The 27,915-nt window shown below is 35.4% G+C and overlaps 1 protein-coding gene across 1 annotated transcript in view; it reads left to right on the top strand.

Moving 5' to 3' along the window:
* The window catches only part of LOC129218603 (uncharacterized), a 272,334-nt gene that overhangs the window by 58,034 nt on the left and 186,385 nt on the right, over nt 1–27,915 (top strand). Inside the window, exon 4 of the mRNA XM_054852923.1 lies at nt 12,830–13,124. Within this exon, the coding sequence (XP_054708898.1) occupies nt 12,830–13,124 (295 nt within the window). The remainder of the gene's footprint in view (nt 1–12,829; nt 13,125–27,915) is intronic.

Raw genomic sequence — 27,915 nt, 5'->3', positions numbered from 1 at the left:
AAATTATGCACTAATATACATTAGGGTGGATCAAAAAAAACGAAATTTCGAATCTTAATTTGGAATACCTGCCAAAAGCTGTGCATGTGTAAGAACAATAAACATGTAAAATATTATCAAGTTCGAACAACTCCTTGAGGGTCCTACCAAGGCTTGAATTTCTCCAAAAATAGGGAAAAAGGTCAATTTTCCAAAATTTTTATGAAAATAATAAGATCCAAAATTTTTGTTTTAATGCCATTAAAATGTTTCCTTTTAACACGCTTTTCATGTATCTTTAAAATTATTTACATCCTTTGCAGTATTAGGTTCGCACACAAGTTCGTAAAATTTCGTGAAATTTCCAAAAACTGACTTTTTTCAAGCTTTTTTGCACATTGCAATGTTTTTTCTTTTAAAGTCCTTTTTTTTCTTCTTTTTGCAATGACTGTGCAGAATGCAGTTTTAAATTTAAATGAAATTATACTTCATTACATTAACAGCCCAGCACCTACGACAAGGAACGTAATTGCTTCAAACTGGACCAGTAGTAAATTGTTGTACCTGTCTAGCAATTTACCTATTGGTCCTGCGAAAATTCACATGGACCAGCAGTTTCACCATCAAGTAATGTGAAAAGGTGACGCAAAGGCTGCTCGCATGCAGTTCGCAGATTAATCATGGGACAGGATATCCAATTTTATTCTCTGTGGCCGCAATTGCACCGTTCTTTTTTCTGGTATTCTTGGCGATGCCATCACAGCCAAAAGCTAAAAGATCCTTAAGGCTTAAACAAATTTTTAGTTCAAAAATCACATTGCTGTCGCGACATGTTTTCCCGTTCCAGAAGTTGGCGTCACATGACCCAAATAAAGAGAATCGGATTTTTCAACCATGGATTCCTCGCTTATGGTTCTTCTATGGTATCTGTCTCCAACTATTTCTTTTTGTCATAGTTTTGTCTTTTCGGCTATCGAAAAATGTACTTTTCAAACCCTTTCACTTCTAGTTTGCAGATTTTGAAGAGAAGCACTTACTTCGTCTGGGACACCTGTGAACCTGTGACACTTCTGTCGCTGTCTTAGAATTTTATTCCTATCAACGACTTTAGAGCGATAATTATTTGACACTGTACCAAAATCCTGTAATGTTTCTGAAGCAATTGCTGCAGCACATCCCACATCTGTCAGAAATGCTGTAGTACACTGTTGATAGCATTGGTAGAGAAAGCCTCGTTTATTCCACTTTTGAAGGGACATCAACACCAAAAGATGTTGATGAATCTCTTGATGAGAGTGTAGCCGTTGTAAATTTTTCTTCTTCTGGAATTAAAACAAAACTGTGCTGTTCCTCATCAGTATTATTACAGCATCTTGTTACGTAAGTGAAAATCTGAAAAAATTATTGATCCTGTCATTCAACGAAATGCCTATTTTTGGCACCCGGAAAAAATTCTCTTAACAGTGATCACTGATGAACCAAAGTACATCAGAGAACTGGGTTTGCGAAGATTTTGAAGGCCAGACAAGTGGCTTCTGTTCATGAAGAAATAAGAGAATTCTATAATTCGAAGATTAACTTTAATGCATCAGACTACTATGATATTAATTTAACGTATGCAATTACGTTATGCTCTAGATAATGAAAGTCGGGTAAAAAGGTGCTCACCTGCAAAATCCCCGTGCATCTAATCTGATATTCTTTTCCGGGCGGCAAGTAATCCGTTACTGTTCTAAATTGATTTGCGTATATGTTCTGTAGTAGCACCAATGACGAAGCCTAAATATATCTAATAACACATATTTTAATGAACGATTCAACTACTAATGCTACACTAGACTAATTATTACATACACACATTAAAAAATAACAAGATTGGTGGAATCGAGTTCCTAACAAAGTCTTATTCTTTCGGAATCAAGTTCCGTACTACTGTGTTCCGTGAAATCAAGTTTCACACGCTCCAGCCTTCTCGCTCGTCCGCGAGAGGGCGCTCCTACAGTTCACAAGGGGGAGATCGAAGTCACTTTCGCAACACTCTCCCACTTTGAGTTCTGTCTGTAGTATGAACTCAACAAATCCTGGTTTGCCGCTGCAGGCTCCTGTGCACCTGTTGTAGTCGGGCTGTTTATCTCCAGGGGGTACAGTCTTTGCACCGGGCAGAGGAGCATACCGTTTTCTGTTTTGACTTAAGCAAGTCTGACAATGTCATCTTTGCCAGGAAAAATATCCACAACCTTTGCTAACGGCCAGTTGATTTTTTTCCTGTTCGTATCTTCCAACAGCACGATGTCTCCTATCTTAACTGGGTCGCTTTTATGCTTCTTCAGTGCAAATTGTCTCAGTTGCCCTAAATATTCCTTCCGGAATCTATTTCTTATGTCCCTCCTAAGTCGTTGCCGGTACCTTGCTCTCCGACCAAGCTCCTTTGAATCCACCTCATCGAGGTCGGGTACTCCGGATGATGGCAACTCCTGAAGGAACATAAGAGGTGTCAAGGGTTGTGGATCCTTAACATCTTCGGATGCATAGGTGATGGGTCGGGAATTTAAGGTATTTTCGCAATCGCATAAAATTGTGCTTAATTTTTCGTAATTCAAAGATGCACGTCCTAAACTTCTTCTTAAAAGCTTCTTCACCATCCTCACTAGCCTCTCCCACCATCCGCCCCACCAGGTGGCGGACGGAGGATTTAACTTCCAATGTATTTTCTGATCAGCTGCTTCGGCAGCAATTGCATTCCAATCGATTCTTGAGAGAGAACTGCGTGTCTTTACGAAATTAGAACCATTGTCTGAATAGACTACATACGGTCTCCCTCTTCTACAAATGTATCTTCTGAAAGACTGCATAAATGCTTCTGTCGATAATGATGTAACCAACTTAAGGTGTATGGCACGGTAAATAGCACATGTAAACAGTACTATCCAACATTTTGAGCCATCCTTAAGATAAAAAGGTCCTGCTAAGTCCACTCCAGTGACTTCAAACACAGCCGCTTCTCGAACTCTTATCTTCGGGCGGAATCCCTGGTTCAACTTCTAGCTTAGGGCGATCAAATGTTTGACATTTTACGCATTTTCTTGTCACATTGCGAATGGTTTTCTTTGATTTTAAAATCCACAATGTTTCTCTTAGTTGGGCCATGAGTATTGTAACTCCTGCATGCTGCATTTCTACATGCTTCTCAAAAATTAAACGATGAACAACAGGATGATTAGAAGGTAGGATGATAGGATAGCGAAAATCTTCTTTGTCATCTCACTGAGCAACGTTTGACTTTGCTCTCAAAATTCCTTCTTCAGTTTTGATGGGTCTTAGAGTGCGAATGCTTGGATCTGTAATCCCCGTGAAGGAATCTTCTTGGATTAACCGATAAAGTGTTTTTTCAGCCTTTTCTCTCTCCAAGATTGAAAGATTTGGAGATCCATTCTTTCCTAAATTTCGTGTATTTCCGTAAACTCGGAACATCCAGGCAATCATTCATACTATTTTCTTGAAGGAGGAAAAATATCTAAAGTACCAATCTGACTTATTTTCTCTGTCCATCAATCTCACAATTGTTTTCCTTTTTTCTTTGTTTAGTAGTTCTTCATCTGGTTGCTCTTCAGATCAAGGCCATTCAGTTTCAGGCAAGTATAACCAAGGTGGTCCCTCCCACCATTTTGATTTCTGTAACTGCTCAAAAGAGCATCCTCTGCTTGGGAGGTCTGCGATATTTAAACTTCCGGGTACATGTCGCCAGTCAGACATGTCCGTTAGGGATCTTATTTCTTGGACACGATTATGGACGAAAGTACCCCAAGCCTGGTCTCTTCTGATCCATCCCAAAGCTGCCGTTGAGTCAGTCCAGTAGAAAATCGAGTAAAACATTTGTAAATCAGCCTTGACAGTTTCCGCGAGTCTTACTCCTATCAGGCAAGAAAGTAACTCCAGTCGTGGAATTGTCATTTCTTTTATCGGCACTACTCGACTCCTTGCATTCACCAATTGGACATTCAAACTGGATGTCGTTTCGCTTTGCACGTAGATGCATGCTGCATAAGCACTCTTGCTGGCATCTGAGAATACATGGAGCGTTACTCGGTCTTCATTTTCCTGATCAATGTTAATCCATCTGGGTATTTTTATTTCTGACAGTAAATGCAACTGTTTCATCCAAATTTGGAATTTTTTCTGCAAAAGTATTGGGAGTTCTTCATCCCACTTAATTTTTTGGATCCAGGTCTCTTGCAGAATCAATTTTGGTACTAAAGTTACTGGTGCGGTAAATCCTATTGGGTCGAAAACTTTTTGTGTTACGGACAGCACTTTTCTCCTTGTGACGGGATCCTTTAAATTGCAGGTGTTCTCTACTTTACAAGTTAAGCAATCATCTTCTAAATTCCATATCAAACCTAGCACAGGTATTTCCTTGGATTCCCCTTTCACTTCTTCAATCATAGAATTTGTAACATTTGATTTTCAACATCTCAAGTTAAAATGTCCAGAAGACAAAATGGATTTGGATTCTTGAATGAATTTTTCAGTCTGAGTGACTCAATTAAGACTAACTAAAGAATTATCAATATAAAAGGAAGTCTTGAGCATTTCTGCGGTTTCTCTACAAGATTCTGGTACATTACTTAAGTGATAATCCAGTGTCGAAGCCAACAAAAAAGGAGAAGTCGTCAAACCAAAAACGACACACCAGTGATGAAAAATTTTAAGATTATGTTCATCATCATACCATAAAAATCTTAAAAAGTCACGATCCTCTTCCCTCACGCTAATCTGCAGGAATGCCTTTTCCATGTCTGATGATACACCTATCCGATATTTTCGAAATCTGTTCAATATAGTGGGTATTATCTCAATTAAATTTGGACCTTTGGCTAAGCAATCATTAAGTGATGGGTTGCTTCTAGAGTGCTGAAGCATTGAATACAGGATGAATTTTCGTGGTTTCACTGCTTTCTTTGATCACTGGCCGGTGAGGCAAATAGTGCACACCCAACTCTTTCTTGTCATTCACCGCTTCAATAATATCTTCCGATTCCCAAAAATCAAAAATTTTCAGATAATCTTCCCTTTTATCAGTGCTAATTAATTTCTTCTCTGTCTTAACGAGACTTTTTTCTGCTGTCAATCGATTACTCTGCAAAAGGGAACTATCTACAGTCCATGGCAAGGCAACTTCGTACCTGCCCTTCTCATCTCTCTTTAAAGTACTAACAAAATGTTTTCTAGTTTCTTCTTCTAACATACTTTTAGTTATGTTTTCTTCACAAGCAAAAATTCCTAGCGTATCGAGACGCCACAAATCTTCTAATTTAGAGTCGGAAACATGCATAGATAAAGACAAAACTGATAATGATTTCTTTGTGTTATCCTTTTCATTATACATTTTACCCATTAGAGTCCAACCCAGCTTCGTCTCGATGGCTATCATGTCAATTTTAGAAAAACGTTCAATTCTTCCTGTGAACAAATTTCCTAATACATCAGCTCCAAGCAACAAATGTATTTCTTCGGGATCCTTCTCATAAAGACATAAATTCCTTTTTCCACCTACATCATTTATGTAAATCCCTTTATTTTCTAATTCTTTAATACATACTGTATTTTGAATCTTCGGAGAATAGAAGCACATATTTTCTTCTCATCTAATAAATCTATTTCACAGCTAAGCTCTTTGTCTGGATTAACTAACTTCAATTTGTACCTATTATGATTTTCTGAAACCACAATACATCCGAAAAGACCGTGCTTAATTCTTTCTTTTCTTACCCTCTCTGGTTCTAACTTTCCCGCCGCATACTGAGAAGTGTAACTGTTGGAGGACCCTGTGTCGCATATTGCCCTCATAGAATAACTCTTGATGCCTTTTCCAACTACAGATACTATTAAAGTTTGTAACTGTACCTCTGAATAATTTGCCTTATTAGTTAATACGCGATTTTCATTTTCTTTTTCATTCGCGAATTTCTTTTCATTTTCTTTTTCAAAGACCTTATCTCTGTTGCACATTATTGAAACATGATTATGACCGCAAAAAGAACAAATAACCTTGGATTTACAAAACTTTTGCAAATGTCTCTCCTTTCCTAAGCATCGAAAACAGATACCCTTCTTCCGAAGTAGAGATATTTTTTCTTCATTCTTTAATTTACGCGCGAAACTACAATTCTCACTTCTATGGGATGATTCATTACAAAATGCACAATATGCGATTTCATTTGCATCGCCAACGAATAAATCAGCTGCTGAAGCCGTTTTTTTTTCCTCTATGGGATCTTTCTTGTGGCAGACGCTCGGCAGGGAGGCGCGGCGAGGGGGAAGAAACGATTTCTCAATTGGAAAATGTTCGTTCTCTTGAATTGAGTTGCCGTAAAAGAAAACTCATGATTTCTTTCAATGTATATTTCGAATCAGTGTACTCTTTATTAAAATCTAAAATAATATCGCGGGGTAACATTTTCATCAAAATAGGCCACAAAAGGTTTCTGTAACTGTCCGTGGAAACACCTAAAATTTGAGTCTGAATTCTGTCATATTTCTGAATGACTTAGTATCATCCGAATTTCTGTGTGGGGAAATATTTAGTAGGTTACTCATATGCGCGTCAATGAGAGCTTCTTTATTTCCAAATCTTTCTTGCAATATTTCGATTGCATTTTCGTAATGTGCAGAAGTCATCGCGAGACCTTCAATGCTTTTTAGTGCATTACCTCCTAAATAAGCTTTTAAATAGTTAAACTTATCTATCGGTTCCAATGAATCATTTTTGTGAATTGCCGATCCAAAAGAGGACCAGAATGATATCCATTCACTATGGCCTCCAAAGTATTTAATAATAAGTTTTGGAAGCTTAATATTTACTTTTCCTTTTGTTTCTTGAATTGTTCTTACTTCGTTAAAAGAAGAATGTTCCGTGAGGCTTATTTCTTGTTTTTGTTTCGATGCCAGAGACCGCAGTTTCTTTGTGGCTCTGAACCGCCAAGTGGTAATTTTATCGCGATATTCTTCGGCAGTCAATAATTCTGCGTCTAACTCTTTCTCTTCTACTAATGATTCGATTTCGGTATCAACCGCTTTAATTTCGTAAGATTTTTCATTTAAATGTTCTAAAAGTTCTTCTAGTTTATCACTAGAATCTGTATCTAAATTCTCTAAAGCATTCTGAATTTTAGTAATTATCCTGGTGATTTCCGCTCTGATTGCGCCACGCTTCTTTTTAGCTTTATTTATTAAGCTGTCTGCCATAATTACTAACCTTGAATAACTTTTCTTATCATAAATAATGTCACAAGCTATGTGTCTTTAACTTATGACCTTACGTATGTGTGAATCCTGAACATAAAAACATATATGCATCTACTTTCGATATCAATAACAAACTCTTGCAATCCCGGCAGGGATGCCAATTAATTTAACGTATGCAATTACGTTATGCACTAGATAATGAAAGTTAGGTAAAAAGGTGCTCACCTGCAAAATCCCCGTGCATCGAATCTGATATTCTTTTCCGGGCGGCAAGTAATCCGTTATTGTCCTAAATTGATTTGCGTATATGTTCTGTAGTAGCACCAATGACGGAGCCTAAATATATCTAATAACACATATTTTAATGAATGATTCAACTACTAATGCTACACTAGACTATTTATTACACACACACATTAAAAAATAGACGATTGGAGGAATCGAGTTCCTAACAAAGTCTTATTCTTTTGGAATCAAGTTCCGTACTACTGTGTTCCGTGAAATCAAGTTTCACTCTCCAGCCTTCTCGCTTGTCTGTGAGAGGGCGCTCCTACAGTTCACAAGGGGAGATCGAGGTCGTTTTCGCAACAGTTAACAACTGGCAAGAATGTGCAATAACTGCCACCCCTCTCCTATTTTAGCTGGCATATCTAATTTAAATATTTAACAATAGATTAAAACCACCAACGCCGATTTTGCGTTCGTTTAGTTTCCCTGTCACATGCAGGTGGTGGAACGCTGTGCTAATATGGTGACAGAAGCTTCTTTGTTTGTGATTAGTCAATCGGCAAAAAATGGCTTCATATGAGCAAAAATCAAACCTTGAAATATCATGTCATCGTTTGAATCAAAAAATGATTTCTAAGAGGTTTCATGAATGGATGTGACGAACTGACTATTTTATGTGGCTTTAACTAACTAATACTTTTCAAGTCCCTCATTTTGTGAAATATTGATGTTTATATGTCAGAGCGACTGTGTGTGAGTAAATATACATTTTTTGTAACCAATGCACTTCTCTATATGTTTTTTTAGTTAATATAACTAAATCATTTTGATAGCTTACTTCTAATGTAAAATGAATAATACATTTATACTTAATACATGTGACTCGGCAGATGGAAAAGGTAGAATGGAACTCAAAATGCAGCCATTTCTTTTTATTGGATTCTGAGCTGTTAATGTAATGAAGTTTAAATTCATTTAAAAATTCAGTTTAAATTCACTTTCACCATTTAAAACTGCAGTCTGTACAGGCATTGTAAAAAAGAAAACTGGACTTTAAAAGAAGAAATATTGCAATGTGCAAAAAAGCTTTAAAAAAGTCAGTTTTTGGTTAATTTCGCCAAACTTAACAGCTTATGTGCAAACTTAATGGTTAAAAGACTAAATAATTGGGAAGATACATGAAAAAAGTGTTCAAAGGAAGCATTTTAACCGCATTACAACAAAAATTTAAACACTAGTATTTTCATAAAAATTTTGGAAAATTAACCTTTTTTTCTATTTTCGGAGAAATTCAAGCCTTGGTAGGACCCTCAAAGAGTTGTTCAAACTTGATAATATTTTACATGTGTTTTATACATACACATGCACAGCTTTTGGCATGTATTCCAAATTAAGATTCAAAATTTCGTTTTTTTCGATCCACCCTAATATACATGGAATGTGGATGTAAAATATCTTTTAACATTTCAAGTCAATTAAATACTAAGCCCTGTACAATTTCATCGTTATGCTATAAAATGGGCGGTTATAATTAGGATCATTGTCATAACTCATATTAACAAGAGGGCAAGGTTATTAAATATGTCCATACTTCATATGAGTCTTTTTAAATTAATGTATATTTTAACTATGAAAAATTATGTAATTAAGAAAATGATAGCTCCATAACATATACGTTTTATTGAAGAATTCAGAAGCTATTTCTTTGCGAATTTTAAAGCAGTTGCTGAATTGATCTTAAAACCTTGAAATAATATTTTAATTTTATTGCTGTTTTTTTTTTTTGCCGAGAAACTATTATATGATTTCTTTCATTTAGCATTTTTTTATAAGCTTTAAAAGAAACCTATTACTTTGCAAATAGTTTCCTGGACCAAAATGACTCTTCTAGGTTTGTCTACATTTTTTTTGAAAATGATAATTATTGATTCCATTAAAGAGTTAATGGACAAATTGCGATGTTACGTTCCCTTGAATAAGAAATCAGTGAGTGAAAGGTATTCTGCCTCTCACACCATTATTAATTCTTCAGCAAACAAAAATGCATTTATGCATTGTGTTTACAGAAAAAAAATAGTTTAAGTTATAGAGCAGTCAATTAAAAAATAGTAAATGAAACAGTTAAATTAATTTTTCCCTTTGGAAAGGGCTGTCATTTTTCCGATTTTTGAGGGGCTGTAATCTATAAAGGGTACACAAACACACATCAACAGTTACATATTCTTTTTAGTATGGTTCCAGTGATTAGTTTTTGCCGTATTTCATTTTGTCTTTCCGTCCATTACAGGAGTTATCCCCCTTTGAAATGAGTAAAATTTTTACTTTTAACCTTGAACTTTAACCTGTTGCCATTATTTTAATTATTAACTTACAGCTACGTAACTCAGCATATAAGACTATCAACTTATGCACTTTAACATCAAAGTGCTAAATTAACTGTCATAAATGTAATTCAAATGAATTTTGGCCAAATTGCAAAGGTCTAAAAGTCCCATTTTTGACTATGAAAATCACTTTTGATGACCTCTAAAAAAATCAAAGGTCCAGTTGAGAGCAAAAATAAAAGTGGTTTTAAACATCTTTCATATGCAGCTTTTAGGGATATGAATTTCAAAAAAATTGAAAATGGTCAAGCGCACCCATTCGTTGAACCTGTATGGAATTGACCCATAAAACAAAAAAAATGCTATTTTTCTGAATTTTATTTTATGTTTGAAAATCGAAAACCAATTTCGAGTTTCTTCAAGCCAATAGTAGAAACACATCTCTATATTCTTGCAAAATTTTAAAGTTGTCTGAATTTTCCCTCATTTGAATTTTTGTATCTATGTGAAGGGGAAAATCATCATTTTACAAAATGTCACTAAGTTTAAAACTGATTTTGAAGACAAAGGAGTTAAAATACAACTTCAAAAGTAAGGTATTTCTTTTATGATACTTAGCACATTATTGGGTATTAATTTCAGCAAAGCTAATGCATTCCTTAAAGATTGAGATTTAAAAAATAAAATGATGAGAAAACTGAGATATTTTCAGTTTTTGAAACTCGGTTAAAAGTTAACTATAATAACTTTGAAAATTTTACTGATATCAGATTAATTACTCTACTCCATAGATTGCAACAACATATAACTTTTATGTTTTCATTAAATGCTTAATAAGATACAAGCCTTCAAAAAGGCAACATTTAGCATTTATGAGAATACTGTTCAATTTGACCAATTTTCAATCGCATGTAACTATTCAAATAAAAAATATTAAGCAAAAATATTTTAGATATTTTTATATAGGCATAGAAGGAACCTGTATACCAAATTTCATAAGAATCTGTTACCATGTGACCATTACTTTTTGTGAATTTTGCTCATTTCGTATGGAATGACCCATATCTTATTAACAATGTATTACAGAAAATCGCGTTTTGCGCCACTTCGACGACAGAAAACATATTTTCATCTAAAATCTGATATAAGCACAAAATAATTATTCTGGTGTCTCATAGTGTTAATCTTTCACATAGTATAGTACTCTGACAAGAAAAAGTAAGGGAACATGACTGGTGCATAAAAGATTTTGAATGAAAATTTTGTAATCGCCACAAGACTGTTGTTGTAGATCTACGTTTTAACTACAATGACTATAGAGATTATAGAGATGATGGAGGGAGGGAGGGATACGGTGCAAACTGTGCCACTAAAAATGTTATCAATGAATTTTAAAGGGCTTTTGATTTTATTTCAGCGAGTCTTGCTTTGGGAGGTACACCGCAGAATTTGAAGGGGGGCCGCTATCACCCCTGGGCATGACACCCCGCCCCTAGTTTGCATGGCCACCCCTGATGAGTATTTCATATTTGTAAAAAAATATTAAGTCCACTGTTGTCTTTGAAAGCATTGTGGTCACTAATCCAAAACATTATTATTGGTATTATTATTTTGATATTCCTCGAGGGATTTTTTTTTTAATTCAGTGAAAAACTTCATTACAATTATTTTTTATTCAATTATTTATTTATTTTTTCTATTTTACGTCCCTTGACGAAGTGTCTGGCTTCGTCCAAAGCTGAGTCTGAGTCAACGGTCAAGCTCAAGGTTAAAAGAAAGAAAAGAATGGGGATTCTCTCATGACGTAGGCACCGTAGTAGAAAAAAGTAACCAAGTAACCCTGATTGAAAAAATTATCCACTAAGTTTAAGCCGTCAATGCGCCAAACATTCCTGCTTTGCAACTTCTAGATCAGAAGACAGAATTTGTGTTTTCAAAGCCGCACTGTCTTCAAAGGAAGAGTTTCAGCGCTCTTAACAAAAGCATGAAACACTAATCCTCCCTGGGGAGTTTCTCCCCTTCCGTTGGAGTTTGGATTCATGTGGGTTTGGATGTCACACATATCAGATTCTGGGGCGTGTATTTCTTTTGCTCAATGGACTTCCTTTAACTTCTTAGCTCCGGCATTGCCATGTGGGTAGTGCTAGTCTGTTATATTTTTGAAAAGAGTTGTTGATTGGAATGCATGTATAAAAGTAGAAGAAGGATTTGAAAGAAAATCAAAATAAAAAATACAAAACAATAAATGCTCGACAAAAGCAGAGCAGTAAAAATCATTTGTAATGTTGATATAAGTATGAAATAAAACTTTAATAAGACAAAAACATAAAAAAGTGAAATGACAATATAAGAAGGTCAACTTCTATGTTTGACCAGAGTTGGATGAAATTATCCAAAATTGGTATATTTTAGTACTAACAAACATACCCAGTGTTGCCTGGGTCAGTAATAATGTTGAGAAAAAATTTATACTTTCCTTTATTTGTTTTTGGCTGTTTAGCTGTACACCACGTCTAAAAAATAATTGAAAACCTTGATTTATTAATTAATTAACTTTTAAATTAGCCAGGTAATAAATCCTGAAAATCTTTCCGCCAGCAGTGGGATTTGAACCCGAGACCCTAGGGTTACTGGTCCAGCGCTATACCGGATGAGCTATGCGGGCGACAAAAGTCTGAGCTATTGATGAAACAGAAATGCAATTATTATTGATCATATTTCAATGTATTGCTGCTCCACTCCTGTTAAACTAAGCATGATATTATATAGCCTTCAGCCTTCTTCAAAAAATGGACTATTTAACACAAAAAAGAATTTTTCAATTTGAACCAGTAGTTGAGAACCAGTACCTGAGATTAGTGCGTTCAAAGAAACAAACTCTTCAGTTTTATATTACTAGTATAGATTTTCATTTGAAGAAGTCTTAGTGTTTTTATTTTTACATTGAAATAGCTGAATGCATTGAGAAACCTTCTTCCTCTTTTGCTAAGTCAGCATGTTTAAATTTCCTAGTATTGTTCTAATTTAGTTTCAATATGTCATTTGCATTTCAGGTCACAGATCTACAGTAACTGCTTTATTACCCAATTCTGAAGGAGACTTTTTGTCCTGTAGCTATGATGGAACTGTTCGAATATGGAGTTTAACAGGAGAATGCTTAACTGTTTATGATTCACATTCTTTAATATGTGATATTGTTTTCCTTCAGAACAAAGAAGATATTGCAGTACTTTGTAATGAGAAAATTGATATTATTCGTAAATTTGTCCTTTTTCAAAGGATCACTACTCTATATCATCCTCTTTCATTTGCCTGCTCTGGACGTGGAACTATTTCTGTTGGGAATTGGTAAATATTTTTAAAAATTTACTTAGCTGTTAATATTATCTGTTTATGAATTATAAGGTACTAGGGGGCTATTGCCCCCTGCTCGCTAACGCTCGCCAACCCTGAAACTGCTTACGCAGTTCCTTCGGATCGCTTCGCGATCCGAGCTTGCTACGCTCACTCACCGGTCACCAAATATTAGTCTAGCTTTATCTGTATTAAAAAAAAGGTAGTTTTTCTTTTTAATATGACTATCATAATACTTATGATTTTCATACATTTAAAATGGGACAATTACTTTGACATGCAACTCGTGCATTGGATTATTATAAAGCAAAAGTTTGCAATTCCATTATCTTTTGAGAGAAGTATGCAAAGGAACAGTTTTGTACTAAAATTACAAACATAATGTAATCTTTGTTTCCTACATTTACTGAATGCAAAAGAAATTGCAGTGAAAAAACCCTACAATGTTAACACACCAGGATAAAGACTGGTAGGACGATGAATGTGCTGAACTCACAAATAAGAAGAATCAAGCATATAAAATAATGTTGCAGAGAAATACCAGACATAATTCAGATGAATATAAAAGAGCTAGAAAAGAGGAAAAAAGGCTTCACAAGTTGAAGAAAAGAACTTTTGAAGAGGAGAACCTCAAAGACATTGATAATCTTAAAACCATCAATGAATGCAGAGCATTCTATAGAAAGGTTAATCGTAGTCGTTCTGACTTTAAACCAAGTTCTTCTCTGTGTCGTGACAAGCAGGGTGAAATCCTGGCTAACAAACAGGATATACTTTGTAGATGGATGGAACATTTTGGTGACCTTTTAAACTCGGAGGAACCAGTGGAAGACCATCGGCACGACTCTATAGATTTAAATGATAACGAAGTCATCCCCCTCCCAGATAGAGATGAATTTCAATTTGCTTTAAATAAACTAAAAAATAATAAATCGCCAGGACATGATCTTATTTCTGCAGAGTTGCTAAAAAATGGATGTCCTCAGCTATATGAGCACCTGCATAAACTAATAATTGATATTTGGAGCTCTGAATATATACCATCAGACTGGAACATTAGTATTTTGTGCCCTATTCACAAGAAAGGAGACCCAATGGTCTGCTCCAACTATAGAGGCATCAGCCTGCTAACCACATGCTATAAAGTCCTATCCAATATTCTGTTTGTGAGACTAAAACCATTTGTGGATTCAGAAATTGGTAGTTATCAATGTGGGTTTAGAAGTGGAAAATCTACAGTAGACCAAATTTTCTGTCTACGTCAAATTATTGAAAAATCAATTGAGTTTAATATTGACACTCATCACTTGTTTATAGACTTTAAGTCTGCATTTGACAGTGTGGATAGAAAACATTTAATGGATGCAATGTATGAATTCAAGATCCCAAGCAAATTAATTAGACTTGTAATGTGCACTATGAACAACACTAAATGCAAGGTAAAATTCAAAGGTGTCCTCTCTGAGGATTTAAATGTTAATAATGGTGTTCGGCAGGGCGACTCATTGTCTTGCCTTCTTTTTAATATTGCTTTGGAAAAAGCTATTCGTGACTCAAATATCAACACTAGGGGCACCATCTTTTACAAATCAGTTCAGATCTTAGCCTATGCTGATGATATTGATATAGTTGCTAGGACTGTTCCAGCCTTGAAAGAGGCTTTTTCATCTTTGGAGATAGCTGCTGGTCGAATGGGACTAAAAATAAACGACTCCAAGACCAAGTATATGCCTGTACAAAAAATTCCGCCAAAAGACAGGAACACATGTTTAGAAATTGGTACTCATTCATTTGAAATCGTTAGCAGTTTTACGTACCTTGGGTCCTGTGTTAACAACAAAAATGACACAATCTCAGAAATACAGAACCGAATAACGTTGGCAAACAAGGCCTTTTTTGGACTACGCCCCATCTTCAGATCGTCTTTGATTTCAAGAAAAACAAAGATCTTGGTTTATAAGACTCTTATTAGGCCAGTTCTAAGTTATGCTTCTGAAACATGGCCTTTGACTAAAACCGGAGAGCACAAGATATTAATTTTTGAGAGAAAGGTTTTAAGAAGCATTTTTGGAGGCATCAATGAGAATGGTGTCTGGAGACGACGATTCAATTTTGAAATTTACAGATTGTTTAGAGAACCTGACATAATAAAAAGCATAAAAATTAGGAGAATGAACTGGGCGGCCCATGTCTCTCGAATGAACGAAGAAAACCCAGTAAAAAAAGTTTTTGCTGCAAAACCCGTGACAATTCGAGGAAGGGGACGACCAAAAATGAGATGGTTGGATTCTGTTGAATCTGACTTCGATATTCTCAAAGTTAAAAATTGGAAAACCCAGGCAAAAAGTAGGACGTCTTGGAAGATTGTCCAAAGGAAGGCCTTGGCCCACCCTGGGCTGTCGAGCCAACTATGATGATGATGATGTTAAGACACTTAAAAACATTTCATGGTCCTTAACTATGCTATGTTCAGTGTCAAAATATGTGTATATATATGTTTTAAAATGTCTAACAGTTGTAAAGAGCAAGCAACTTCTGACATTCTCTGAAAGCAGTGATTTAGTAAAAAAATGTTAGAATGAGTGTTTTAAGAGTCAAGAAACCAAATCCAGTGGCACGACAGCTTATGAGGGCCAAGGCCTACTGTACCCATCTCACTCCTTCTGACCAAGGGCTCTGGGGTGCTAGGCAGATGTTCCGGTTAAGAGGTCAGCCTAACGCGGAACCCCCAGGGTTTAGTTCCCAAGCATACTTGGTACTTATTTTATCGACCCACTGAAGGAATGAACAGCCGAATCAGTCATGCCCAACCCGGAGATCGAACCCGTACCTGCGGCGTGGAAGGGCTACCACTGAGCCTCTGGGCTTCAGAGCACTTGAATATAATTTACGAAGAAGAGAGCAGTGGGCTACGGAGTCTTTAGATGAACGATCTGAATGCAGATTGGTCTGAAATGCTGCCGATACGCAAAGGTGCACAAATGCACACCGTCTTCAAATCGAGAGTATTCCGCAAATGTTTCCGAATACATTTACGGATTGATCATGCACTTTACTGGAGAAAAAGGGTTGACCTAAGACTGATAATTATAAAACTGGAGAAAAATATTATTGTAGCACAAAAAAATTATTGATTACTATATAACACCAATATTTGTCATACCTCGCATACCATTTATTTCATTCTATACGTGTCTTTCAAATTCAAACGTAAACCATTTTCCGTTAGATTAGCCTTCCTAATGACTATAAATAAAGCAGAGGGTCAAAATGATTTTGTAAAAACATATTAGCAGTAAAATGAGGTTTTACGATTCAATTTGTTGCTTTACTTTGCCACTGTGGTTCAGTTCTTAACATCAATGCCATTGCAAAAGCATGTGAAATGTTTCACTCTTCAGGTCTTCACGATTAAATTTGTTGCTTTACTTTGCCATTGTTGTTCAGTTCTTAACTTCAATGCATTGCAAAATTAAGTGACATGTTTTGGCAGTGAGAGTTGTCCAATAAATTCATTTAGTCTATGTGGAATAACATAATACAGTGAAGCACGGTTTATAGGTTTCTCTTCTATTCGTTTTTATTAATTATACGTCTTCTAAATTGTCCCTGGAGGGTCTGATATACACTTTCTTTACCAATTATACATTTTTTCATTTGTACGCTTTTTTCATAGTCCCTTTAAAAACGTATAAGCGGTGCTTTACTGTATATAAAAAAATGTGGTTTGGAAAAAAACTTCAGTATTTACAGGTAGCGGTTAGTTAAGCTTGACCACGAAAAGAAAGCGGATGACCTTGAAGGGAAACATCATTTGTAATAGGTAGAATCTTCCAGAAAGCACCAAATAGTAAGAGGCATGGTCTCGTTAATCTTATCTATTACAAAATAATAACAAACAACCTATCACAAATGATGTTTTTGCATTGAGGTCATCCACCTTCTTTTGGTGGTAAGCTATAGCAGGGCTGTGAAGTTGGACTGGTTTTATGGTAAAGGAGTCAGAGTCGAAGGTTTAAAATTTCAAGAGACGGAGTCAGTAATTTTCTCTCAAAATTCGCAGCTCTGCCAATATTTTCAGAGTCACAGCCGGGGTCGGACTAATTTTGGGTAAAGGAGTTGGAGTCTCTAAAAATCTTGTAGTCAGAGTAGGACATTTTCCCTCCGACACTGCAGCCCTGGTAAGTAGGGAACTTTATTTTTTGTAAGCAATATGGTTAAGGGAAAAACCTTTCGACATCAACATTAACTTTGCAAACTATTTTTTAAAAAAAGAAGAAAATCATAATACTTCTCTGCATACACGATAGAAAATTTCTGGGTTTTCAGATACTATGACTCTTGAATGCCTTACATATGACATGTCTATGACTGAAAAGTGGTTTTGTCAAATCTAAAAAAAATTTTATCAAAAGTTTGACCCTGTGCGTTATTTATAGTCATTAGGAAGGCACGTTTGAATTTAAAAGGCACGTTACTATCGGATAAAATAAGTGGTATTCGAGGATAAGTATCAGTGTTATTATTAGCATTCTTTTTTAAAATAAAATAATATTTTCCTCCAGTTTCATTACTATCACTGTAATTTCAACTCTTTTCTCCAGTAAAGTGCATGATTATACCGGAAATATGTTTGAAAACACTTACAGAACTCACTCGATTTGCAATTCGCGGTTCACGGCGTGCATTTGCGTGCCTAATCCTATCGGCAGCATTGCTTACCGATCAGCGTTTAAATCTTTCATCTAAAGACTCCCAAGCACACTGCTCTTTTCTTTGTAAATTATATTCAAATGATCGAAAACACTCATTCAAAAATCAAAATTCTAACGCTAGACATCTAACGTTAGAAGCGAGTCTGCAGCACTTGTAAACAACGATCGTAAACACGTAAACGAAGCGGATCGTTGCCAACGGAGAGAAAGAAATAAAGGCTCGTTTTGCGCCACGCATAAGCGTTTTATATATATAGATTATAAGTGCTTGGATTACTGATGTATTTCTCAAAATAAATAAGTAAATAAATGGAAATAAATTAAAAGTTATTAGTAATTAAAATGTTAAGCATTCATTGCATTCAATTGCATTAAAATTCTTATCTGCTGTGTTAGCCCAGTAGTTGTGAAGTTGAATACGGAAGTAATTAGTGGAAAGCTGTAAATTGTTTCAATCTATTTCATATGGGTCTAGAATGAACAAACAATCTCAAAAATAACGCTTACACTAGCCATATATATTGGCCGAAAACTTGTAGAGCTTAAAATTTTGAAGAAAATGAGTACTTACAATATATATCTTTGCTTAATACTAAGCACACAACTTAATTTTAAAGTTTGGCTCAAATCACTAGTCAAGTGTTTCAAGCCCAAACGTACCTTTCCTACCCACTAGCCCTTTCTGAGACCCTGTGGAACAGAAGGCCATAACACTAAAAGGCGTGGTGGAGGTTTCATACCCACGGCAGGGGTACCCACTGAGGGAGATCATGGCGCATTGAAATTATTAAGGGGGTGTTGATGGGTATTTTTCTCATTGGGGGCTTCACAATATTTAGGGGGGTTGCCCTTTCTCTTAGGGCAGGTGGGCACCCCTGCATACGTGAGCAGCTACACTGCTAAGTGATCATCAAGTTGAGTTTACAATGTAAAAAAGAAATGAATAACAAATTAAAAAAAAATACTAAGCACTTTTCATAATGCACTCAAAAGGACAAAATAACTTTTCTCGGTCAGAAAGGGCAATTTAAGTATTTCTTTAGTTTTGTGGCTTAAAAGTGTGGCTTAAATCAAATAGAGAATTTCTTATCATTTTCTAGGTTTCAATCACAAATTTGAGTGTTGAAACGTTCATATTTTTCGTAATGGAAAAATTTGGTTTGAAATAACTTGAGTGGCACTTTTCTTCCTTTGTGGTGTCATTTTCTTGGAATAATTAAAAACTACAGGAATACTTCAAGTGTCCGCTCTGACCCAAAAAAGTTATTTTGTTCTTTTGAATGCATTATGAAAAGTACCTAGTACTTTTTAAAAAAATCTGTTATTTTATTTTTTTTAGTATAAATGTTTTTCAGAAGTAGAATAATGTTACTATCTGAAATTTCACCTTATTTTTTCATATAAATGCTCCATACTAAAAGAAAAAAAACAAAATATGTGTCGAAAACTTTAAGCAATTGGCACTAAATTATTCCTTGTTCCTTTCTAGGATTTATTTGTGTGCTAATTTAATTAGAACCATTTAAATATTAAAGGTATCCTAAACTAATTTATGTTTCACAAAATACAAGTTACTCTTGATAAAGATCCTAATGTGTCTCTTTACTTAGCCTTGTTATCAATTATTGGCATAGATGAAAATAAAAATCCTATGGGAGCAATGATAGTGAATAAATTTCATGCTTGCTTTGGAGAAGCCATCATTCAAAATTTTCAATTTGATTACTATTAATATTACTGATGTAAGGCAACGAATTTTTGTAACTACTTGTTTTATATTTGATCATTTAATGGGGAAATTAAATGACACTTACTGTTTTCCATAGCTCTAAGTTGTACCTTAAGATTAAACAAACCATTTTGTCATCCAACGTCTCTAAGTTGTCTTGTTGCTGAGATATAAGCAAAAGCAGACTTCAGAATTTCCATGACAAGCATATGAAGTGTATATCAAAAGTGCTTAAGAGTGTCCCTGTTTAGGAAAAAAAACTCCCTTTACCCAATAGATGAAGCAAAACATTGCACCCTGGTTATGACGAAATCATCATGCTCAGTTGTACGTTTTAGCCGCAAACTAGATTTACAACTGACAGGATTTACGCGACATTAAGAATAGTTGACCGCTGAACCGGAATTTGTGTGGAAGGGGAGATAGTATTCATCATAGGAGTCAGTGAGGAATGCCTTTCATTGTTCGAAACCCACCCCTCATGAGCCTTCAGGCATTGACAGCGCAAAGGAATCGGAAAAGCAAACAAAACTGCTGCAGAGAAATGAGATGAGAGCATTTTTGCTTCGATTTGAAGTTTTGATCTGAAATGATTTCGTTATACCAAGGGTACACCTTTCTAACCGCGGAAACTTCGGTAAATTTATCGCAACATAATTTAGAAATGTCTTCTTTTTGACTATTGAATCTACTATAAAAAGTTGTCAATCTAATGTATTTTTTTTTTTTTTTTTGAAAGATTAATCTTTAGAAGCTTTGTTCCCTTCATGCTGCATTGATAGAAATTTCTAAGTAGTAATAGAAAAGACTGGAAAGTTTGTTAATCCAGACTTGTCTCTGAAAGGTCACATTTTTTAAATCTTTACGAGGAATTTTGCCTTTTGTTCTTGACAAAGGTTCACAAAAATTACCATGGATTTACAGAGAAAGCTTGGTGCAAATCTTTTAAAATTTTGAAGAACAAAACATAGTTTTTTACGGCATTTAACAGAGCCCAGTTGTGCAAAGTAGGGGAGGATCAGCTCCCCCCCCCCCCCCAGATCGATCTTAGTTTTCGCCTAACTTGGAAAGTAGATCAGTATTTTGTTTCAGTTGTCTATCGATGATAGAGTTTCCCTTTATTGCAAGGGTAGTGATGGGGCAGGTCACAATTTATGTAGATATTGGGTTTCAGAAACTGAGAGGCTTTTCTCTCTTGGTAACGTGCAGGGCCGACGAGAGCCCTGGTCTGCATAGTCGGAAACTTGGGGGGGGGGGGGGGGGGGGGCGTGCTGGGAATCGATTAGGACAAGTGTCATGTGTGCTGGGTCTTAACTCTCGCCGATGCGACAGATTAATGCTTAGTTGCAAAATTCAGACTCCTAAAATTTTACATTTTTTGATCCCTTGAATTTTGCCTAGGTTTATCGAGTTAAGTCTTGGTACTACTGAAAATATTGCATGTCAACTTTTCAAAATAAAACAAAGCATAATGAAATGAGTAGTCAACAGAGAATGCTTTTTATATTGGGCAGTTAAATGTACAAAGCATCAAACTGTCTACTATCACATCACATTGGTGCAAATATTTTTGATAGGGTTGGTTTTCAGTGAATGAAATAACTTCAATATCAGAAAGCGGCGAACTAGTAATGAGGTCGTTTCCATCAATCAAAAGCACACTATACTCCCGATTATCCTTGCTAATTAATGCAGGGGTCTACACGGATAATCCGATTATGACCAAGCATGCAGAAAAGTGTATTTGGAGGCTATAAGTAAAGTACACGGTGGTACATAAAATACTTCGGGTTTAATTACGATACTCTGATAATACAAAAAGTAATACATGAGTACTAGTTTTGAAGTATGTATTAAAATTTGGCATAATTTTTAGCTTTAATTAATTTTAAATTTTTTAATTTGAATTTTTGACTTCACAGATAATCCGCAAACCGGATAATCCGACACGGATAATCGGGTTATCCGGATCCCCGATCCGGATAACCCGATACAAGGGAGTACAAGTAGTACACTGTACTCCCTTATTCGTAAAAGATTAGGGAGTACAGTGTACTACTTTTAGTCACTGAAGTTGATAGAATGTGCAAAAAAAAAGTTGGGCGAGAAAAATCTTTCATTTTAAAAAACGTTTAGTTTTAAATTAATTCTTTAAAATGTCCGATTTTTCAATCAAGGTGTGATCTTTATGACGTCACAAGTGATACAGATTATTTTCTTAGGAATTATTTTTTAAACATACTTTTATGCACATATCAGTCACGCATTCACTGAATATTTTTATTTGACGGGTGCATATTGCTTTTTAATTAGAAAAAAGTCGTTTTGACGTGTTCAGATATGCAGTCGAGTCTCGACTTACGCAAGGGAAGCATTCCAAGACCCCTCGTGGATAAGTCGAAATTTTGCATTGTGTAAAAGGGTATGTATTGTCCATTTTTGACGAGCAGACATTTAGCCCCGCCTATTCGAACGCAGAGTTCCATTTTACGGGGGGGGGGGGGGGGGTGATTGGTAAGCAATCCTTGTGCTTCTAAAAAGGGTCAATCAGACAGCCTTAACTTGGGCGTGCATTTTAATATGCAAAAATGTCTTAGTGTCCTTTACATTACTTGTCTGTTGTCATTTTAGTTGTTCTTACATTTTAAAAACTGCTGCGTTTACAACAAAATGCTATGATCGGAATATACCTTCTACCGAAAACAGCGAAATAAAATCATCGGATACCACATGACGAAGGAGGAGTCAAGTGCCTTCTCGTGAAAAACGGACAATATACAAATTTTTTATTAACATACCCCCAATTATTTAAGACATTTTTAAGCACCCATCAATCTGTTTTAGACCATTTCTCTACAATACATTACCATTTCTTATATAAACAGCTGAATTTTTACCGTATTTTTAAAAAAAAACAGCAGTATTCAACAAATACTGTTACGATGCACTATATAAATTTTCAATGGGAGAGAGAGACATGAAAAAAAAAGAAAAAACAGTACGGTACATACAGTATGCAGTAATAATAAAGCACTACACTGTAATAGTACTATACAGTATACACTACCAGTACTGTTGTGCTACCTTCGATCAGGGGCAGATTTACATTCTTTTCAAGGGGGGGGGGGCAGTTGAAAACCGTGAAAGCCATATTCCTCCCCTCAACCAACTATGTAGGGGGGAGGAAATCAATTGCCCCCCTTTAGCCTGTATTTTAAATGCTAATCACTCCCTATCGCCCCCTGCAAGTGTTAAATCTTCCCTTTGGGGGCTATCACTCCAGAGTTAGAAACCACTGTTCTAAGTCACAGCAAAATGTATCATCATACCAGTATAGTGTAGTCCATGGAAGAAAAAGATTGGAAGATACATATAGAAATATAAAAATTATTAATGTTCAAAAAAGGGGGGAGGGGCGAGCTTCGGTTCAAATTAAAAAGTGGGTAATGCTGTCTATCCTCGACCACACTAAGCAATTTTGTGGAATGTACTTGATTGAAATTAATAGCGAAAGCTAGTAATTTCTTCAATTCTATATTATTGGTTTTCGAAAATGACTGTTACGGAGGGGTCGGTCGTCCCCACCACCTCCCTAGTAAATCCGCCACTGCCTTCGAACCATTTTTTAGTGTTTCAAGCGTTCAAGAATTCGTTATCTTGTCACAAACTTTCAGTTTTTCCTTCCATCTTCACAAACTTAGTATGAAACAGCGTGCTTTGGTGCAGAATATTTCATCACCTTTCATATTTTGAATTTAAAATATTAAAAGAAAATTGCGGAGTTGTTATTTATACACACTAACAAAGCGATGTTTTGACTAGTGCTGGGTGGGAACTAGAGCAGTTAGTGATGCTAAAAGTAAAGGTCAAGATTTACGGTCGCCACTCGCCACGTGGCGACTCAGTTTTCAAAATTGGCGACCCCAAAAAATTTCTACAGTTGCCAACTTTTTTGGGGGGTTATTTTTAATTTAGATCCCAAGAAAAGAATTTCAATGCATCAGTACTATAAGGATTCACCGATAGAGACCGTACTCCGACTGAATGATGTTCATTTTACAAAGCTTGCATGTTCTTTCTCACTGCCTGCCTGTATGTTGGTTATTTTACGATGCTTGAATGCTCCTCTTACGCGATTTAGGCCATGTAAAAAAAGCAAGAATACAGTGAATTAGGAAGCCATTTGCACAAGATTAGAGCGTTTGCTCCTTTGTCTTGACTCTTTGTTTTTCAAGTAATTAGCGTACTATAATCATGATTTCAAGAAGAAATCGTTGTATTTTATATTATATTTCAGATTAATTTTGATTATTTCTTCAAAGTAATTACCTTTTCACGTTTTTAGTTCAGTTGCTCAAATGGTATATTAAATTCAAAGTTTATTTTTTTACATCGTATTATACACCGCCTCCGATTATACGAAACTTTTTTTTTCTTCAGGCCCATTTTAGAATCTGCAGATTATAGGCCGCCCGCGGATAATACACAGGAAAATACGTTTATTAAATGGGGTTCGTACGCTCTGGAAAACCTGGAATTGTCATGGAAAACGATATAGTTAAAAATGTCAAGGAAAATTTTTAATTTTGCTCCCCAATTTTTTTTTTCCAATTTTTTCCAGGGAATTTTGTACCTTAAGTTCTAATCTTCGTTTTTATCGATGTTTCATAAAAAAATAAGTAAAAGTTTTGAGGTAAAATGAAGCTGGCAATAAAATAAAAAAGGACCGCGGACGCCATTTTTGCCCCTCAATAGTTCCAAAGAATAAAATTCCTAGGGTGAACACGAATTATGCACAAATTTAACTGGAGAAGAACATTTTCCTGCATCTAAAGCACAAGCCTGCGGATAGTAGGGTCAATTGGGAAAAATCGTTTTTTTAATCGAAAAGTCTTTTCAGCTACGAATGAAACGTAGTCGCCATTTTTGGTCATTTATAAGATGGAAGTAGACACGATGCTTAAATGCCTGAGTTTCCAAAATCAAAGCAGAATTGGATGTTTTCTTTAACTGCAAACTAATGAAAACAACGCAAAATGTGCTGCAACTTTTAATTTATTTTAAATATGTAATTTTCTTGAGAAATGAAAAATTTTGTTCTTAAAACTAAATCTTATCCTCATTGCCTTAGACGCAAATGTGCTAAAAACTTTTCAACTGAATTGTAGTTTCACGAAGATTTATTATTTTTAAATTGTTTTCACGCTGCAAATTCAAAAAATTATTTCTTAATTTTTGTCGTCGCCGCCATATTTGGTCATTCCCAAGATGGCAGTACACAAGACTTTTTAAGATCCTAAGTTTCCGAAAATGGCGTTGGATGTTTATTGCAGTGCAAACTATTGATAACAACGCAAAGTGTGCCTTTTTTTCCTGGGTAATTCGTAATTATTTTCTGGAAAAATGCGAAATTTTATCTTCAGAAAAATTTTTTTTATTCTAATTTATTTAGACGCTTATGTGCTAAAAACTAACTATTTTGTCTTAATTGTAGTTTTTTAAGGATTAATTATTGATCTTTTTCTAAAACAGTTTTATGTTTTGCTTTAAATCTTGTTCTGAAAGTATGAAAATATTTTGCAAATTTTGGCCTTTAAAAGTGAAAAAAAAAAAAAAAAAAAAAAAAAAATTTTCTTTTTTCCCTGTTGCCAAAAACAATTTTTTAAATGAATTAATGCACTTACCAAAATAAATAAAAACAATAAAACGTCAACTTAAAAAAATAATTTTCATTGTCAAAAAAAAAAACTTCGAATTTTCAAAATTAATTTGAATTCTGAAATTTTGAATTCAAATTATGTTTTTCACAATCACGAGTTGCGACAGGGCCCTACTCATTGGGGGCTTTGTTTCTAGAAACAGCTCCTGTCCCCCCAAGCCTCCTGGGCGGTTACGTGTGTATAGTTGTGTGTGTGTGTGTGCAGGCGTGTGTGTATGTGTAGGCACGCATGCGTGCATATGTAGGATTGTGTGTGTGCATAGACCTGTATGTATGCACGTAGGCGTGTGTGTGTGTGTGTATGAACGCGCCTGTGTGTAGGATATGGACGCCATCGACCAGGAGAAGCGGATCCCAGGAGGCAGTGTTCGGAGCCAAGCCTGCAGAGGCCGGTGTCCCTGGTCCAAGCTGAAAAAGGAACCAGACGCCAAGGACAGTGAAATGAAAGCAATAAGCATTCCTGATTGCTCAAAAAAACATCATATTGTATGTTTTTTTTTTCATAAACCTTCGAAGGTCGTTCCGATCCTATTTGATTCCCAATTAACTCAAACAGCCTTTATTCTGAAAAAATTGTCAAAATAGGAAGACAAATTATTTAATTTAAAACTTGAAAAGGCAACTTTTTTTGACCGCAGAAAGCCCCCCCCCCCCTGTGCACCCCGTTTTGTCATTCCTTTGCCATAAACAATGTTCCATGTTGTCCCATAAATCCTGTATTTCATTAAAAATCCTGTACATCATTAAAAATAGAAAGAAAAAAAATATATTACTATATTTCTATAAACTATATCTTATATTTCTGCTGTGATGTGGACGCTTATACTCGCAATAGATTAGGAATACATTCCATTGAAAATCGTTTAAACAACGGGGGCTAGTTTCTATTTATTCGAATAACTGTTATAATTTTTTAATCTTCAATCGCATCAGATTAAAATATAAGCCAAATAGCCAGTCCTTTGATCGTTTTCCCTTCATAATCATCTTAACATAGAGATGCTGCGTATGGAACGTAGTCGCCATATTTGGTCATACCCTTAGTTCAAGTAATGCAAAAAGAATGTTTTTTCTTTTGGAAATATATTCTTGGTAAATGCCAATTGTAGTTAATTATTTTTATGCCAAAGAAAAAACAATTATCTTAATTGTTGAAAAAATTCAAATCATATGTTTATCTAATATTTTTTCGATTCCCTTCGTGCTAATTTTCTTAGTTAATTCTTTTCATTAAACTAGTTACCTGAAAAGTGCTTGTTGATTTTTACTACCATGGCATTTGCAATGATTTACAAAAAGATTTTAAAGGAATTTTTTGTTGTTTATATGGGAAATACTTTTTTTTTTTTTCACTGTGGGACCATTGTACTGTGTAGACTACTTTATTTTTGGTTTAATGATTTTTTTTTCTTATGAAACTTTAAAATGGGTGGACTGAATCATTTGCTTCAGGAGCTCCCAACCTTCACCCAATGCCTCTTATATTTCCATGATTAATATAATTTATATTTCTTGTTAGCATTCCTTTAGCATCACTTTCATAATATTTGTTTCAAAAAATACAAATTGATATCCCCCCCCCCCATTCTTGTACTAGAGCGCTGTTTTCAAAACCCGGTAAAACTGGTGGCCACCAAGGTTTTTGAGTCTAGAGGCCATTGGCCACTTGAAAATTTTCTGAATCTTGAGGTCTAGCTAAAAGGATCCCAGGTAGCATCAACTCATCGGATTTTGCTCGGCTGATCATCGACTCCTCCTAAATTCATCGCGTAATGCACGCTGATATCATTGCGATCAGAATCCGAGAACGGTTTTCGATGAGCTGTTTTTTATCGGAAAACTATATCCTTACTATCAAATTTTCCGATGAAAATTTGCCGAGCTGCATTTCATCGGAAAAAGAGATCGTAACGATCAAGTTTTCTGATGAAAATTTTCCGAGCGAAATTTCATCGAAAAACGAAATCGTAACGATCAAATTTTCCGATGAAAATTTGCTGAGCTACATTTCATCGGAAAAAGAGATCTTAATGATCAAATTTTCCGATGAAAATTTGCCGAGCTACATTTCATCAGAAAAAGAGATCATAACGATCAAATTTCCGATGAAAATTTGCCGAGTTACATTTCATCTTAAAAAAAGTAGGTCGTTTAAATTTTCCGATAAAAATTTTCCCAATCTAAAATTTTTCGAAATCTCCCAACTGTTAAAATAGGATAAGTTTAATTATTCGAATATCCGACTATTGATCAAACGTAAGGCTATACGGATCAACATTCAGGGTTGAGAATCGTAGGAAAAATGACAGAGACTTTGACTCCGAATCCAACTTCTGGATTTTGGAAGGATTTACTCCGATTTGCTGCATCAATTCAACTTTAACTCCACGATTCCAACCCCGATTACCTCACCGGAATTGCGAACAAAATGAGACTCCGACTCTTGAATGACTTATCTCTATCTCCAAAACAATTCCACTCCGTTCAATTTGATTCCCAAAATTACCGACTCCGACTCGGTTTGTGGACAAAATGATCGACTCCGACTCTTCACTAGCTGGCGCCACAAGTATATTCACTGAATAAAATTCTCACTTTTCGTTCAGAAATCTATCATAGCCT

This window comes from Uloborus diversus, chromosome 3 (genome assembly GCF_026930045.1).
Source record: "Uloborus diversus isolate 005 chromosome 3, Udiv.v.3.1, whole genome shotgun sequence".
In the NCBI taxonomy this organism is placed as follows: domain Eukaryota; kingdom Metazoa; phylum Arthropoda; class Arachnida; order Araneae; family Uloboridae; genus Uloborus; species Uloborus diversus.
Note: the sequence above shows the minus strand (reverse complement) of the source record. Positions and strands in the feature narration are given on the sequence as shown.